Raw genomic sequence first — 15,567 nt, forward strand, 5'->3', positions numbered from 1 at the left:
TTTGTCTCCCCCCTCTGGCAGTAAACAGGGGTTACCTGGATGTAACTGTGGTTTACATACATTACATTCATTTCATTACATTACAATACTTGTTCTTATAATATTTGTTTGTCTGCCTCACTGTGTAAAGCCTCATATGGTCTTTTGAAAGGCGCTATATAGAATAGAATAGAATAGAATAGAATACGTTTATTGTCATTGAATATCAACTGTACAATGACATTTCAGTGCTGTACTACTAGAACTACTACTACCAGTACAACTACTATTACTACTACTACTACTGTAAAATAGTTCAAATTGTAGAAAATTCTTCAGATTGTTTCACAGAAATATTTGCAGATACACACACATGCTGTTGAAACATTTTTTTTTTTTTTAATTTTTCACCAAACAAGTCAGTGCAACATATGCACAGCAGATATATTTACATTGGAGAGAACAAAAATATGCTCACAAAAAACAGTAAACTGAAAAAGAAAATGTGCAGAAAAAATATATAGAAAAAAAAGAGGCAAGAAATATAATTAGGCAGCATCTTGCCGCACAGCTCGGTCTGAACACAGCGCCTCGTCCAACACTCTTCCTCCTCCTCTCATTCTCACCCTCCCTCTTCCTCTTCCTCTCTCTGCAATGTTTTCCATTGTTGTTGTAAAAAGAAGGTGCTCACCTGTGGTCTTTTCTTAGAGCTTACTTACTTCCTGATTGAAGTGGTAACAATTAAGCATTGAGGTGTTTGGCTAGGTGGCTCATATATTGGCCAATAAGCTCATGTAGTGTCATTTTGAATAGCAGTGCTTTGAAATAGCAAACATGTGACTTTATGTCAGATTGTTGTGTCTTATGCACCAGAACCATGTTCAGTGCATTTAAAAAGTGTCATTTTGAAATGTAAAATGTGTGTAAAGCAGAAAATGTGTTTAGACTTTTGGAGACTTGAGAAGAGGTTTTGCTCTCTGTGTGTCAGTTTAAATAATTGTGCTATGCATGTCATTTTAGTGTGTTAGCAATTGGAAAAAACTAAGAGAATGACGCTGCCACCTGCTGGTGAAAGTAGATACTACTGAACAGTTTATCTGCTCTTTATTGTCAAATATTCTGTGAGAATCCAGTCAGTACCAAACACCAGCCAACAGCTCTATTTCACAACATACAAGGATAATCATGCTCTCAGCTCATTGTTGCCATGGATACAGAGAGTTAGCTGTGGGTTACAAGCCGTGTCTTTTTAATCCTATATTTGTTGACATAATTGCGCCAATAAAAGTATCCCAAATTAGTTTTTATCAGTTTATTGTCAGTTTATTGTCAGTGTGCACTGTAGCCATGGATCTACACACGTCACTTTATTAGTGCGATACTAAAGAAAACCAATTTGGAGCGTCTATGATTAAACAGATTATTTGGACATTTATTTGCGATGTCTATCACTTATGGTGTTATCCTTGGGGAGGGTAAAGTCACGCAGAATCTAAAAACGTGTGTTTTCAGATTTACTGAGTCCTGATTGATAGGAGGAAAAGGTCTCTCACTGCGCCCCTCTAACTTCTATTACATCCATTCAGAATAAAGATGAGATAAAGTCGTAATATTTTGACCAAAACCCATTTTGATTTAACCTGTTTACAAGAGATGCTCATAAGAACTTTATATTTATGACACATGCATACACACACGCTCACACACACACACACACACACACACACACACACACACACACACACACACACACACACACACACGCTCACACACACACACAAACAGACACACACACACACACACACACACACACGCTCACACACACATACACACACTGACAGGTCATGTGATCTTTTTTATTGGCAGTACTGAAATTGAAAATCTCCAATTTGAAATGATGGAGCAGAGCAGACGGTTAAAGACTGACATCTAACGCAGGCTAGCATCAAAGTCTAAGTCTTTCTTTCCTAGGGATTGTAGAGGGGAGAAGAATGAACTGACATCAAAGACATATAATATTGGTATTTGCTTGATTTTTTAGGGTGTGACTCTTGAACAGACTTGTTCTTGAATATTGCTTTCTGATCCGGCTGAAGTCCACAAGATGAACGTCTATTTTGAGGAGGAAGAGGACAGACCAGAGTCTGATGAACCTGGACTCTCAGACACAAAGTAAGAGAAACATTTTAAACAAACTGTAATAGTGTTTAGTGTGTTGATCCTGCAGTTGACATCACAGTCCGTAACAGCTGCCAAAGTTTCTGTAAGCAAAAGGTCTTCTGGTTCTCCTGCATTATCCGTTTATTAATACAAGTATTGTGCATATCCAAAATCTGATATATCTTACTCTTTTGTGTCAGAGGCCTTAGTTGTTGTTATAAATTATCAACTTTGATCTTTGCCAAACGTTTACAATGAGATTTTTTTTGCTGATGTCTCATCTATTTTGTCATGGTATGGTTAGCTGCAGATGTGTTTGTAGAAAATAAGTACATTGTGGTTTTTCTAGTGTATCAGTAAATTAAATCTGTGAGTAACGTGGATTTACTACAGTCCTATATAATGACAATAAAACCGTTCATTGAACTTTGATCTTAACGACCAAAAACAGAACATTGTTTGTAATAAAGCTTGATAAGTGAGGATCTAGCAGGATTTACAACAGTTGACACGATAATTTTATAGCTGAAAGGATTAGTTTTAGATTTCAAAAGTGAACTTTGGACATTATTTGAGCAATAGTACCACGCAGTGCTAATTTCAGTCTGACTGCAGTCTGGTGATCTAGTTTTCAACAAATCTTCATGTGTGGAACCAACAACCAAACCAACAATGAACTGATCTACTAACAAGTATTTTGTGTGTGTACAAATCCTGATATATCTTATTCCTCTGTCATTAAGATACATTTTTGTCCAAATGTGGATACATCCAATAGTTCCCAATACATACTCTATTTCCTCCTGTTTGTTTGATAAAAATAACAGTGATAAGCTGTTTTAGGACCTTTAATAATCCTTTCATGCTCACAGGTTGGTCTTAACTATTGCTGATATTTAATCTGTGTGATTGACAAATGTCTTTGTCATTGAAGTCACGTCATGGTCACATAAAGTCTGCAAAAGGGTGTGGTGTTTTCCATCGACAAAATTAGGAAACACACACATTTCTTTAGTCTTGTTTTGCTTTGTTGTTCAGATTGTAGGTTTCTGTTTTGTTGATCTTAAGAATGCAGAGAAAGCAGCAGATATATCAAATTATCTTACCATAGCAGAGGTAATGTGAAACGGGTCATCACCAGGTGGAAACTGGCCACATTGAATGACTGATTGACACAACAATGATGTTTATTTAGTGTATTTCTTCCATCCTTCAGTGTTTTCTGTGCTGCTTGATGTCGACGCCACTGCAGGATGTCAGTTCAGAGTTCCCAAAATGAGTTTTCATCAGAGAATTTGTCTGTGATTTACATGATATGAATAAAACATCTTGGTCTTTGCAGAGGTCATCACCACAGACAGAGAGCAGAGTCTCCAGCATCCAGCTGTCCGTCTATGAAGAGTGAGCGGTCCCTAGGAAATTATCCAAAATTCAGTAATGAACGTGGACCTTCAGACAAAAAGTAAGAGACTGTTTTTACTTTATACTGATCTGAAGATGATTAAATTATTAGACATATTTCAATTAAGCGGGTAGATATAGAAGGTTAGATTAATTTTTAAAAACTGTCTGGTCTTAATTATGGAATTACAGATTCACTGATACACTTTTTGGGTATTGTGGGAAAACTTTTGGTTTGATGTAGAAAAGTGTTTCTATCATTTTGTATTTTTCAAGATATATTGCAGTGAGAGTGAGAGTGAGAGTTGGATTATTCTTTTTTCATCAGTTGTATTTAAGAAACTTATTCTTAAACAATGGACATCTACATAACCTCCCACACTTCTATAATGGAAATTTATAAAAATGAAAATCTAGATCAACAAATAGACAAATAAAAAATAGTTCAGGGATGAGATTTATCATCCATCATCCATTAAGGCCTCTGCTCTACTCATCTTTGAGTACTTATTTCTCTCCTCCTGTCTGTGCTCAGCATGACTTGTATTGCATAATATTCCCTCTTGAGGTTGGCCACCCATTGAAACACAAATGACAATGTGTGACTGTGATATTTTAATTATAATTGTTTAATGTCTTGACAGAGAGAAGAGTGTTGTTGTGGAGAAGCAGCAGTCCTGCTGTTCTTTGTGTCAGGATGTCCTGAAGGATCCAGTCTCTACCAGCTGTGGACACTGGTTCTGCAGACAGTGCATCACCTCATACTGGGACCAGTCTGCTTCATCAGGAGACTCCTCCTGTCCCCAGTGTGGAAAAAGACCCAGAACTAGACCTGGACTGCAGACAGACAGTGAGACCAGCACTGTACAAAGTAAGACTAATTGTTTCTACGTTGGTATTAATGGCTAATTGTCAGATTGTCTTTGTTTAGTCTCACGTTTTTCTCTTTTTTAGTTAGTGTTGCTGTCCTGAAGGTTTTAGATGAACATAAGACCCATCTGAGTAGGACAAGTGAAAGTGTGACTCAAGGAACTGATGAAGCAGGAAGTGAAACCCTCCTGAATGATATCTACACTGAGGTCTACATCACAGAGGGACAGAGTGAAGAGGTTAATACCCAACATGAGGTGAGGCAGCTTGCAACAACTTCCAAGATGAAGACCCTCCATGACGCTCCAATCAAGTATCAGGACATGTTTAAAGTCTTACCTGACCAACAGAAATACATCAGAGTTGTTCTGACGAATGGTGACGCTGGCGTTGGAAAAACCTTCACAGTGAAGAAATTCACTCTGGACTGGGCACAGCGCTCCAACAACCAAGATATCAGTCTGGTGATTCCGCTTTCATTCAGGGCGCTGAACTTGATCAAAGATGAGCAGTACAATCTGCTCATGCTGATCCATGTTTTCTATCCAACATTACAGAAGCTCACAGCAGAGAAGCTCGCTGTCTGTAAAGTTTTGTTCATCTTTGACGGCCTGGATGAAAGCAGACTTTCACTGGATTTCAACAACAGTGAGGTCGTGTCTGATGTCACACAGAAGTCATCAGTCAGCGTGCTGTTGATAAACCTCATCAAGGGGAAGCTGCTTCCCTCAGCTCTCATCTGGATAACTTCCCGACCTGCAGCAGCCAATCAGATCCCTCCTTCATATGTGGACAGAGTAACAGAAGTACGAGGCTTCACTGACGCCCAGAAGGAGGAGTACTTCAGGAGGAGATTCAGTGATGAAGAGCAGTCCAGCACAATCATCTCACACATCAAGACATCCAGGAGCCTCCACATCATGTGTCACATCCCAGTCTTCTGCTGGATCACTGCTACAGTTCTGGAGGACATGTTGAATCCAGACCAGAGAGGAGAGCTGCCCAAGATCCTGACTGGCCTGTACTCACACTTCCTGCTGGTTCAGACAAAGAGGAAGAAGAACAAGTATGATGAGGGACATGAGATGAGTCCAGAGGAGCTGACGGAGGCCGATGGGAAACTTCTTCTGAAGCTGGGGAGGCTGGCGTTTGAACAACTGAAGAAAGGAAACATCATGTTCTACCAAGAAGACCTGGAGCAGTGTGGTCTTGATGTCACAGGGGCCTCAGTGTTATCGGGATTTTGTACACAGATCTTCAAAAGAGAGAGTGTGATATTCCAGAAAACAGTCTACAGCTTTGTTCATCTGAGTGTTCAGGAGTTTCTGGCTGCAGTCTACATGTACCACTGTTACACCAACAGGAAGACAAAGGTACTGAAGGACTTCCTGGGAAAATATTACAGTTACTCATCCTTGGATGACTTCTTGAAGAGAGCCATGAAGGAATCTTTCAAAAGTGAAAATGGCCACCTGGACCTGTTTGTTCGCTTCCTTCATGGCCTGTCTCTGAAGTCCAACCAGAGTATCTTAGGATGCCTGCTGGGTCACACAGACAACAGTCCAGAAATCATCCAGAGAGTCATCAACAACCTGAAGGAGATGAACACCCACGTGTCTCCTAACAGAAGCATCAACATCTTCCACTGTCTGATGGAGATGAACGACCTCTCAGTACATCAGGAGATCCAAGAGTTCCTGAAGTCAGAGAAGAGTTCAAAGAAGAAACTCTCTGTGTTCCACTGTTCAGCTCTGGCCTACATGCTGCAGATGTCAGAGGGGGTTCTGGATGAGTTTAACCTGAAGAAATACAACACATCAGACCAGGGACGACAAAGACTGATTTCAGCTGTGAGCAACTGCAGTAAGGCCCAGTAAGTCCCGAAATGATTATCAAGATTATAAATCAATCACTGTGGAACACACCCGCATTTCTCATGTCACAGTGCTGAGTTCAAAAGGTTTTAGATACTTCCTGTTACCTCTGTACCCAACTCTAAAGATCCTATTTGGGCTCAAAAAAGTGTACTCTTTGTACATTTAACAAAAAGAAACATTTTTAAGCGTGTTTTTTACAGTGTTCGGATTGATTATGAAACATAGTATAAATATTATAGCGACAATATTAAAATTAATAATATCAGTATTACAGACAAGTGTGATGTAAATGTATAGTGCATGCCGTAAAGTGTGTATCACTTTGCATTAGAGATTCATGGATGTGCAATTGAAGGGCCGATAACAAGAACCTATAATTATTTGTTGCAGCTGATACCAATATGATAACCAATATTAGTAATCTTAAAACAATGTAGGTCATTTTTGTTTTTAAGTCACACTGGTCTTGTACAAACAGGCACCAACATAGAGGACAGAGGGTAGAAATTCTTCTCCTTTACATACATGCATACTATAAACTTACATACTATTAAAGTGTGTTTAGCTTGTGTTACAGCTGCTTGTTGCCAAATTTGTTTCCAACAACAAAAACTTTGAGAGGAAGAAAAATGTGTTAGTTGGTGTGTGTATATTTATGATAAAAGTGTTCGCATATTCGAATGTAATATAATTTGTAACAACAGGCTTGTTGACTGTGGACTCTCTGAGACTCACTGTGAAGTAGTGGCCCCAGCTCTGAAGTCCAACCCCTCCCATCTCAGAGAGTTGGACCTGAGTGAAAATGACCTGCAGGATTCAGGACTGAAGCTTCTGTCTACTGCACTGGGGAGTCCAAACTGTAGACTGGAGACTTTGAGGTCAGTTCACTGACTGTACATCTTGTATTTACCCAGTTATTTAAATTTATAACAGAATTTATTTGATTTATTTATTCTTTTTTTTTTCTTCACAAATCCAAAATGCAGTTTGCTGAACTTTGAATTTAGTCTATAGTTGAAATTTGACAAGAAAACTGTTGAAATTATTGGATAATTAACTGTGAGAAAAAATGTATGTAAAGAATTTTTAGTGTGTGTGAAACTCAAATCTGTCTCAAAAACCTGCTGGGAAGAAAAGTTCAAGACTTTTAATTGCATTTTTAGGAATAATGCCTTTTATATTACATTGAGAACAAACTGTTATGCAGGTCCATAAAGTCTCTCTCACACATACACTTTAAAACTCATACAGGGTCACAGACAAAGACAGCAAATCAATATTTCCAAACGCAGTTTGTATCTTAAGTCGTGTCTGAGCTGCCACCAGCGACAAGTCAAACTTTAACATGCACATACACTGCCAGTTAAAAGGGAAGTCATGTGAAAGTCTGGTGGCAGTGAGTGATCACAGTCAGTCAGCTGTGATGATGAGAGTAAATCTGTGATTAGAAGTAAGTTCCTTAGTAGGAGGGAAAATATTTATTTATTTTTCTGTATTTACTAAAGATCTGTAGTGTTTTTAATGAAGTTAGGTAACTGTCACTATTTACATGTAGAACATAAATGAAAGCACAAGCTTTTTAATCCAACATGTCTAATTTGATCCTTATTACAGACTGATCGAGGTCAGCAGCATTTTATTCATCTGTGTTGACATGAATAGGTATCTGAATGTTGTTGTGACATTTGGATGATATCTGTAGAAGACATTATGATGATCCACAATAACAGCATGACAAAGTAAATCAATTCACTTTAGGGAAAAGCTAATTGATTGCAACATAATAATGTTGAATAATATAATATGATATATTCTTTATTCAGATTGAGGGGCTGCAGTTTGTCCGAGATCAGCTGTGATTCTCTGGTCTCAGGTCTGACATCCAACCCCTCCCATCTGAGAGAACTGGATCTGAGTGAAAATGAGCTGCAGGATTCAGGAGTGAAGCTGCTACAGGACTTTCTGAGGAGTCCACATTGTGAACTGAAGACTCTGAGGTCAGACACCATTTCTTACATCTGTGCTGAGATTAATATGATGTGAAAGTTGTGGTAACACTAAACTACAGACAGAAGGATGATGCTATGGTGCTCTAAACTACACAGTATCTTATTATTAATGTCTGTTCTCTTCTTCAGTGGTTTAGTCTATTGACTGTGTCAGAGCTGCAGATGGAAAATTAATATAACAAGAAAATGCTGCACTGCTGCACTAGCTAATTCACAGTTAAGTCACTGTGTCTTTGTTGAAGTGGCAGCATATTCTTATTAATATTAATGAGAGCTATTTTTCATGGTATGTCTTTGACAGTTGTTAACCTGCATCCTGTTGGGTTCAGGTGTTTGGAGTTTACATTTTATAAACTTATTCTAAACATTCTTCAACTTTGAACAGATTATGAAACATTGAATGATTTCAAGTAGAAACTTTGTCTTCTAAAATGACATAATTTGTACTTCATTCAGATTGAGTCGTTGCAGTTTATCAGAAATCAGCTGTAATTTTCTGGACTCAGCTCTGAAGTACAACCCCTCCCATCTTAGAGAACTGGATCTGAGTGAAAATGAGCTGAAGGATTCAGGAGTGAAGCTGCTACAGGACTTTCTGAGGAGTCCAGACTGTGAACTGGAGACTCTGAGGTCAGACAACATTTTTTACTACTGTGTTGAGATTAATATTATGTGAAAGTTGTGGTGATGCTAAACTGCAGGCAGAAGTGTGATGTCTATGAGGTAAAATCCTCTTCAGATTTTGACAAGTGCTGTTTTCAAATATTTAAATACATTTAAATGTATAGTTTAGTTTTCACCTTCTTAATGTTGGCCTTGTTACTGATATATGTTGTATGTCTTAGCTTTGTATTGTACTTCCTTTGCTTTGTCTGTCAAAGCACTTTGTAAACTGTTTTAAAAGCTGCTTTAAAAGGTTTAAATAAAGCTGCTATTATTATTATTATTATTATTATCATACTGCTCTTCAAAAAGTTGACAACGGTCTCTGAGGTTCCCAAAACATGTCTTTGATGTCCCAATCCAGAACTGGCTGTGACTTCCTTGTTGTGAAGTTTTTATGATTAGGATTTTCAAAGGTTGGCCAACCATTTATTCCTTATTCAGATTGAGTGGCTGCAGTTTGTCAGAGATCAGCTGTGCTTCTCTGGTCTCAGCTCTGAAGACCAACCCCTCCCATCTGAGAGAGCTGTTGCTGTCCTGCAACAACCTGAAGGATTCAGGACTGAAACTGCTATGTGATTTTCTCGAGAGTCCACATTGTAAACTGGAGACTCTGAGGTCAGACACCATTTTTTACTTCTGTGTTGAGATTAATATTATGTGAAAGTTGTGGTGATGCTAAACTGCAGACATAAAGATGCTGTTTATAAGGTAAAGTCCCCTTCAGATTTAGACATTCAAATGTAGCTAACATGTTTCATGTTAGTGTGATGTCAATGAGGTAAAATCCTCTTCAGATTTTGACAAATGCTGTTTTCAAATATTTAAATACATTTAAATGTTTAGTTTTAGTTAACACTTTTAAAACATGCCTTCAAAGTTCAGCTCCCAGGACTGGTTGTTATAATCAGAAATCATTCCTTGAGTGGGCGCCCTCTGTCCTTGGTGTCTAATTGATGGGCCCACTAGCAACAGAGCTTCAAGAGGATCAGTCGAGTGCAGATTTCTCTTGTCAATGACTCAGTCTTGTTTATGCAGACTGTAAATCATAACCAGCTGTGGGGGCAGGGGCAGAAGCTTCACTGGGATCATCAGGTGGGCACCCCATCTCGAGGTGTTTTGTTGATAGGCCCGTGACACCGCCAAAGGGTTCAACAGTAACACCTGGCATTTCAGGTGCATCCCCTCTGCTTCTCACGCTGGCTGATGCTCATCTTGCCATCCATTTTTTTGTTCTTTGTTTTCGGCCAGAACCAATTGCAGCCTCATTTGGCAGCCTCTGCCAGTGACTTGATAATCTGTCAGAGCTTTTCTTTGATAATGGAGATGGTCCTGGATTTGCTGGATTTAAACTTAATATGTGCCCATGTTTCTTTTTACGTACCTTTTTTTCAGTAGTCGCTTCGTACATGCAATGTTTATGGTCAGTGTGGTCATCTCATTCATATAGGCACGGGTGGGAGGTAGTCATTGTCTGGACTGCAGGCGCTCTCAAACATTTAGAAGATTTATATGATGGAGTTGACCGATATTCAACAGATTCTTCTCTTATTGTGATTAATACTCCCCCTCCTTTTAGCCATGCTTTTGGGGTGTTTTTCTTTTTCTACATCACCTTCATTAGCCTCCGCAGAAACCTCAGGAAATCTGCAGCATTCTTGTACAGCCTATAGGGAACTCCATTGTTTATGGAGCTGAGGCTGTCCTTGCCTTCCTCACAGCTTTCTTGACTTTGCTCCATTTAGAAGGGCTGTTATCAAGCAGGTGTTCTGGTTGAGGAATGGGTGGTATGTCAAGAGGTAGCAAAAGGGAACATGTTTTTTATTTGTGTTTGACTGCAACACATGAGTTTGCATCGATGGAGTCACTGGTGGAGCTTCAGAGTTTTAGGGGTGAAGTCAACACATCTTTATGCAAGTAGCAGCATATTGTCATCACAGCTCTTTTTCACTGTTTGTATTTTTGATAGTTTTCAATCTGAATTCTGTTGGGTTCAGCTGTTTGGAGTTTCCATTATTCTACATTCTAAACCTTCAGTTCTGAAGAGATGATGAAACTTTGAATGATTTCAAGCTGGATAAACTGTGTCTAACACTGTGATTTATTCTTTATTAAGATTGAGTTCCTGCAGTTTGTCAGAGATCAGCTGTGCTTATCTGGCCTCAGCTCTGAAGTCCAACCCCTCCCATCTCAGAAAGCTGGATCTGAGTCTCAACAATCTGCAGGATTCAGGAATGAAGCTGCTATGTAATTTTCTGAAGAATCCATTGTGCAGACTGAAGACTCTGAGGTCAGATACCATTTTTTACTTCTGTGCTGAGTTTAATATGATGTGATAGTTGTGGTGACACTAAACTGCAGACATAAAGATGCTGTTTATAAGGTAAAGTCCCCTTCAGATTTAGACATTCAAATGTAGCTAACATGTTTCATGTTAAACCATAGTTAACACTTTTAAATTACAAACCTTCAAGCATTCAAATCTTTGTTTTGATCAACTTCAACTATATTAAAACATCTGTGACCGCATAGGCTTTATGCTGATCCACACTGAGTATCTTTTTGGTTCTCTGATTTAATATGATATTAAAAAGCTCCACTGGCTAATTCACTCTTAAGTCACTGTACTGAAGCACAGCAGCATATTGTTATAAATATTAATGAGAGCTTTTTTCACAGTTTGTATTTTAGTTTTTAACCTGCATGCTTCTGGGTTCAAGTGTTTGGAGTTACCATTTTCCAAACGTTTACAGTCTTAACCTTCTTCAGCTCTGAACAGATTATGAAACATTAAATAATTTCAAGCAGGAACTTTGTCTTCCAAAGTGACATCATTTCTTCTTTATTCAGATTGTTGCGCTGCAATTTGTCAGAGATCAGCTGTGATTATCTGGCCTCAGCTCTGAAGTCCAACCCCTCCCATCTGAGAGAGCTGGAGCTGAGAGACAACGAGCTGCAGGATTCAGGACTGAAGCGTTTGTGTGATTTTCTGGAGAATCCACGCTGTGAACTAGAGACTCTGAGGTCAGACACCATTTCTACTTCTGGTGACACTAGCCTGCAGACAGAAGGATGATATTATGCTGATCCATACTTATTATCTTAATGTTAAAAACAATTTTCTTCTATGGTTGTTTAGTCCACTGACTCTTTCAGAGCTGCAGATTTCAATCTTTCATATAACAAGGGAAAAAAGGACATTGGACAATTGACTCTGAACCTTTTAAACACTTGATATCTACATCAAATTTAATATTCCTTTACAATTTTCTTCTTTAAGTCAAAAACACTATACAGTGTATATACAGTGTATATGCTGAAGTATTCAAACACAAGATGCCTTAATTTTTTATGGCTTCAGGATTCCGTGAAACTGAAATATTGTGGCCATTGTGCACACAATTGTTTTTCATCCAAATATATTTGGTATCTTGTCAGTGTGTTTTATTTGTGTTTGACTGCAAAACATGAGTTTGTATAGACGGAGTCAATAGTGGAACTGCAGAGTTTTACAGGTGAAGTCACAGTACTTTTTTATGGAAGTAGCAGCATATTGTCAATAATATTAATGAGAGCTCCTTTTCACTGTTTGTATTTGACAGTTATTAAGCTGCATTCTGTTTTTTTCTTCTTCTAAATTCTAAATCTGCTTCCGCTCTGAACAGATGATGGAACATTGAATGATTTCAAGCAGAATAATCTGCATCTAACACTACGTGATTTCTCTGTTATTCGTTTGTTCAGGCTGAGGTGCTGCGGTTTGTCAGAGATCAGCTGTGCTTCTCTGGTCTCAGCTCTGAAGTTCAACCCCTCCCATCTGAGAGATCTGCAGTTGAGTTTCAACAAACTGCGGGATTCAGGAGTGAAGCTGTTGTGTGATTTTCTGGGGAGTCCACACTGTAAACTGGAGACTCTGAGGTCAGACATCATTTTTTAGCTTGTGTGCTGAGGTCAATATCGTGTGAAGGTTGTGGTGAAACCAAACTGCAGATATAAAGATTATTTTAATTAGTCAAAATCCCCTTCAGATTTAGACATTCAAATTTTGTTTTCATGTTATCATTTCTGATGGGATTCAACTCTTAACTTTCTAAATATTTGATCTTCAACATGAATTTAACCTGTTAATTAAAATGAATGATTTAAGATTCAATACGTCATCACAATGTTAGCTGTGGTGAGCTGACATTTCAGGCTGGAAATCTTGTAGTGACTATGAAAATGTAACAATTAGCTGCTGAGAGGTCCGAGAGCATGAGTCCATAGCTGTGTTGTAGTTGTTTACTGATATGCACATAAAACACTTTTACAATACTAGATGTTGTGGCAGAACTAGATGAAAACTAGTCAACAGAAAATAACAGCACCCTACTCACCCCGTCTCTGTTACAAACAAAATTGATAACAGGCAGGTGCAGGTGATATTAATTACAAATGCCAGACCCTGGTGGCACACACACACACACACACACACACACACACACACACACACACACACACACACACACACACACACACACACACACACACATACCCCTACAGCTACCATTGGTAATTGAGTGAATCTAGTGGAATCTAAATACATCTCATGCTCCTACAGGAACATTGGCCTCTAAAGTGACATAATTTACTCCTTATTCAGATTGAGTGGCTGCCATTTGTCAGAGATCAGCTGTGTTTCTCTGGCCTCAGCTCTGAAGTCCAACCCCTCCCATCTGAGACGGCTGAAAATTAAAAAAAACGGGCTGCAGGATTCAGGAGTGAAGCTGCTGTCTGGTCTTAAGGAGAGTCCAGACTGCAGACTGGAGACTCTGAGGTTAGTAGAGAGCTGTTCCACTGCTGGTCTGAACAGGACTGAAGTCCCTGCTGCTCTTTATACTGGATGTGTTGCATCACTGACTGACAGCTGATGAAGCGAGTCTCACCAAACACTCATTTATCACCTCTGTTCTTTCTTCTTCTCTCATCAGATGGAAGTGATGATCTCTGTCAGAGTGTGAGTGGAGAAGAGAGCTTCAACCAGCAGTGACTGAGAGGAATCAGAAGAAGTGGAGATGATTTACTGCTGCAGTCTCAACTAATCTGTCTAGAAAGTCTAGACAGAAGAAGTCTAGAAAGACGGCTAATTATCATGTCTTTGTGCTTAAGTTTTAATTTGGTCTAAAACTCAGATCTCCTGCCTCTTTGCTTTCAAACATATGAATGTCTGTATCCGTTGAACTACTTTATATACAGTTAGCTAGTGTAGTCCAGTGGTTCCATCCTCTCTGAGACTTTTGTTCCAGATGTTGATGCTTTTTGTCCATGTGAAACCACCATAGCTAAACTCTGCTCCACATATTTCACACCTGACAACATTATCCTTTACTTTCTGGAAGTTTTTAAACCATGCTTTTGTGTCTTCGTCTGCATCATGTTCAACCAGTCAGCTAGCTAGCAGGATAACTTCCTACCAAGTCAAAGTAGCCCAACTTCACTCTGTGTTTCAGGTTCTACTTCAACACAAGAAGCTTAGAGCTCCTCCTAGTGGCTGATTGTAGCTTACCCTTCATACTAGACTATACAGTTAACTCTTTATTAAAGTTTTTCAATGAAAAAAAGAAGATGACCACAGCACAAAGGTTGACTTTAGAACCCACAAATGACTATCTGATTATTCAGTTTTAAAGTTCAGATTCCATCAGATTGGAAAACAGTGAGTTTCTCTCATTGTTTCCTCTGATGCACCTATTACACATTCAGTCAAGATTGTTTTCAAATTATTTTTACTAATTAAGAGCTTTCAAACGATGATTTTGATCTGTTTTGTTATTTTCACATTGGTTGATGATATGTTTTATGTAATTTGTTAAATAAATACTATTTTTATCTATTGTAAAAGAAAATATATAACACTATGCTGTGTTCTACTGTATAGTATACAGTTTGTTCAACTAACATTAAAATATGAGAAGGAAACACGTGTCCCTGTGCTTTTATGTACCCACAACCCAAAATCTGATTTAATCAAACAGTCAACACTAACTTACACCAGCGTTTCATTGCATAGGAACCCAGATATTAGCTCAACTTCACATTTTTCCGTAGTTTAATATAATATCTATCAAATCACACAAATCTGTTGCATTCTTTCTGTAAAATTTCCACTGGTCAACCAATATAATAAAAATAATGAATATGTTGACTTGTATTTCACTGCAGACAGTATAAACACAAGATATTTAATGTTTTTTCTGGTAATTTTCATTTAATTTATGAACATACATCCATTTCTGCCATTCAGGCCTGCAACACATTCCAAAAAATGTTGGGGTGCGGCAAATGTAGAGCTTGTAATGAGGTAAATAAGAAGTGATATGAAACAGGTGATGTCAACAAGCCGCCTTGATTACCATAATGCACTTTTTACTGGCCTCATGGAAAACACCACTGAGAGACTTCAGCTCATTCAAAACTCTGCAGCTCGGCTAACAACGACAACCAAGAGGACAGAGCACATTAGTCCAGTTTTAGCTGCACTGATTTCCTGTAACGTTCAGAATTGTATTAGTGTCTCTGTACCTCCAGGTCTGAGCCCAACTACACTCACTGCATAATTTTAAAAAATG

General features: G+C 38.5%; 1 protein-coding gene across 1 annotated transcript; it reads left to right on the forward strand.

Moving 5' to 3' along the window:
• Positions 1–2,083: 2,083 nt before the first annotated feature.
• On the forward strand, positions 2,084–15,532 carry LOC133992663 (NACHT, LRR and PYD domains-containing protein 12-like). The gene is made up of 14 exons (XM_062431348.1): positions 2,084–2,151; positions 3,482–3,601; positions 4,359–4,411; positions 4,495–4,874; positions 4,968–6,283; positions 6,992–7,165; positions 8,111–8,284; positions 8,753–8,926; positions 9,404–9,577; positions 11,076–11,249; positions 11,810–11,983; positions 12,704–12,877; positions 13,602–13,779; positions 15,527–15,532. Exons 1-14 carry the CDS (start codon positions 2,084–2,086, stop codon positions 15,530–15,532), a joined length of 3,339 nt encoding a protein of 1,112 aa, XP_062287332.1.
• The last annotated feature ends 35 nt before the right edge of the window (positions 15,533–15,567 follow it).

The sequence above is a fragment of the Scomber scombrus genome, chromosome 13 (genome assembly GCF_963691925.1).
Source record: "Scomber scombrus chromosome 13, fScoSco1.1, whole genome shotgun sequence".
Taxonomy (NCBI): domain Eukaryota; kingdom Metazoa; phylum Chordata; class Actinopteri; order Scombriformes; family Scombridae; genus Scomber; species Scomber scombrus.

What these genes read in the sequence shown, in the direction of transcription:
- LOC133992663 (XM_062431348.1), top strand. Translation starts at nt 2,084, where the DNA reads ATGAACGTCTATTTTGAGGAGGAAGAGGACAGACCAGAGTCTGATGAA. An exon ending in CCTGGACTCTCAGACACAAA is followed by an intron (nt 2,152 to 3,481) that starts GTAAGAGAAACA and finishes TGGTCTTTGCAG; the next exon opens with AGGTCATCACCACAGACAGA. An exon ending in CGTGGACCTTCAGACAAAAA is followed by an intron (nt 3,602 to 4,358) that starts GTAAGAGACTGT and finishes GTGTGGAAAAAG; the next exon opens with ACCCAGAACTAGACCTGGAC.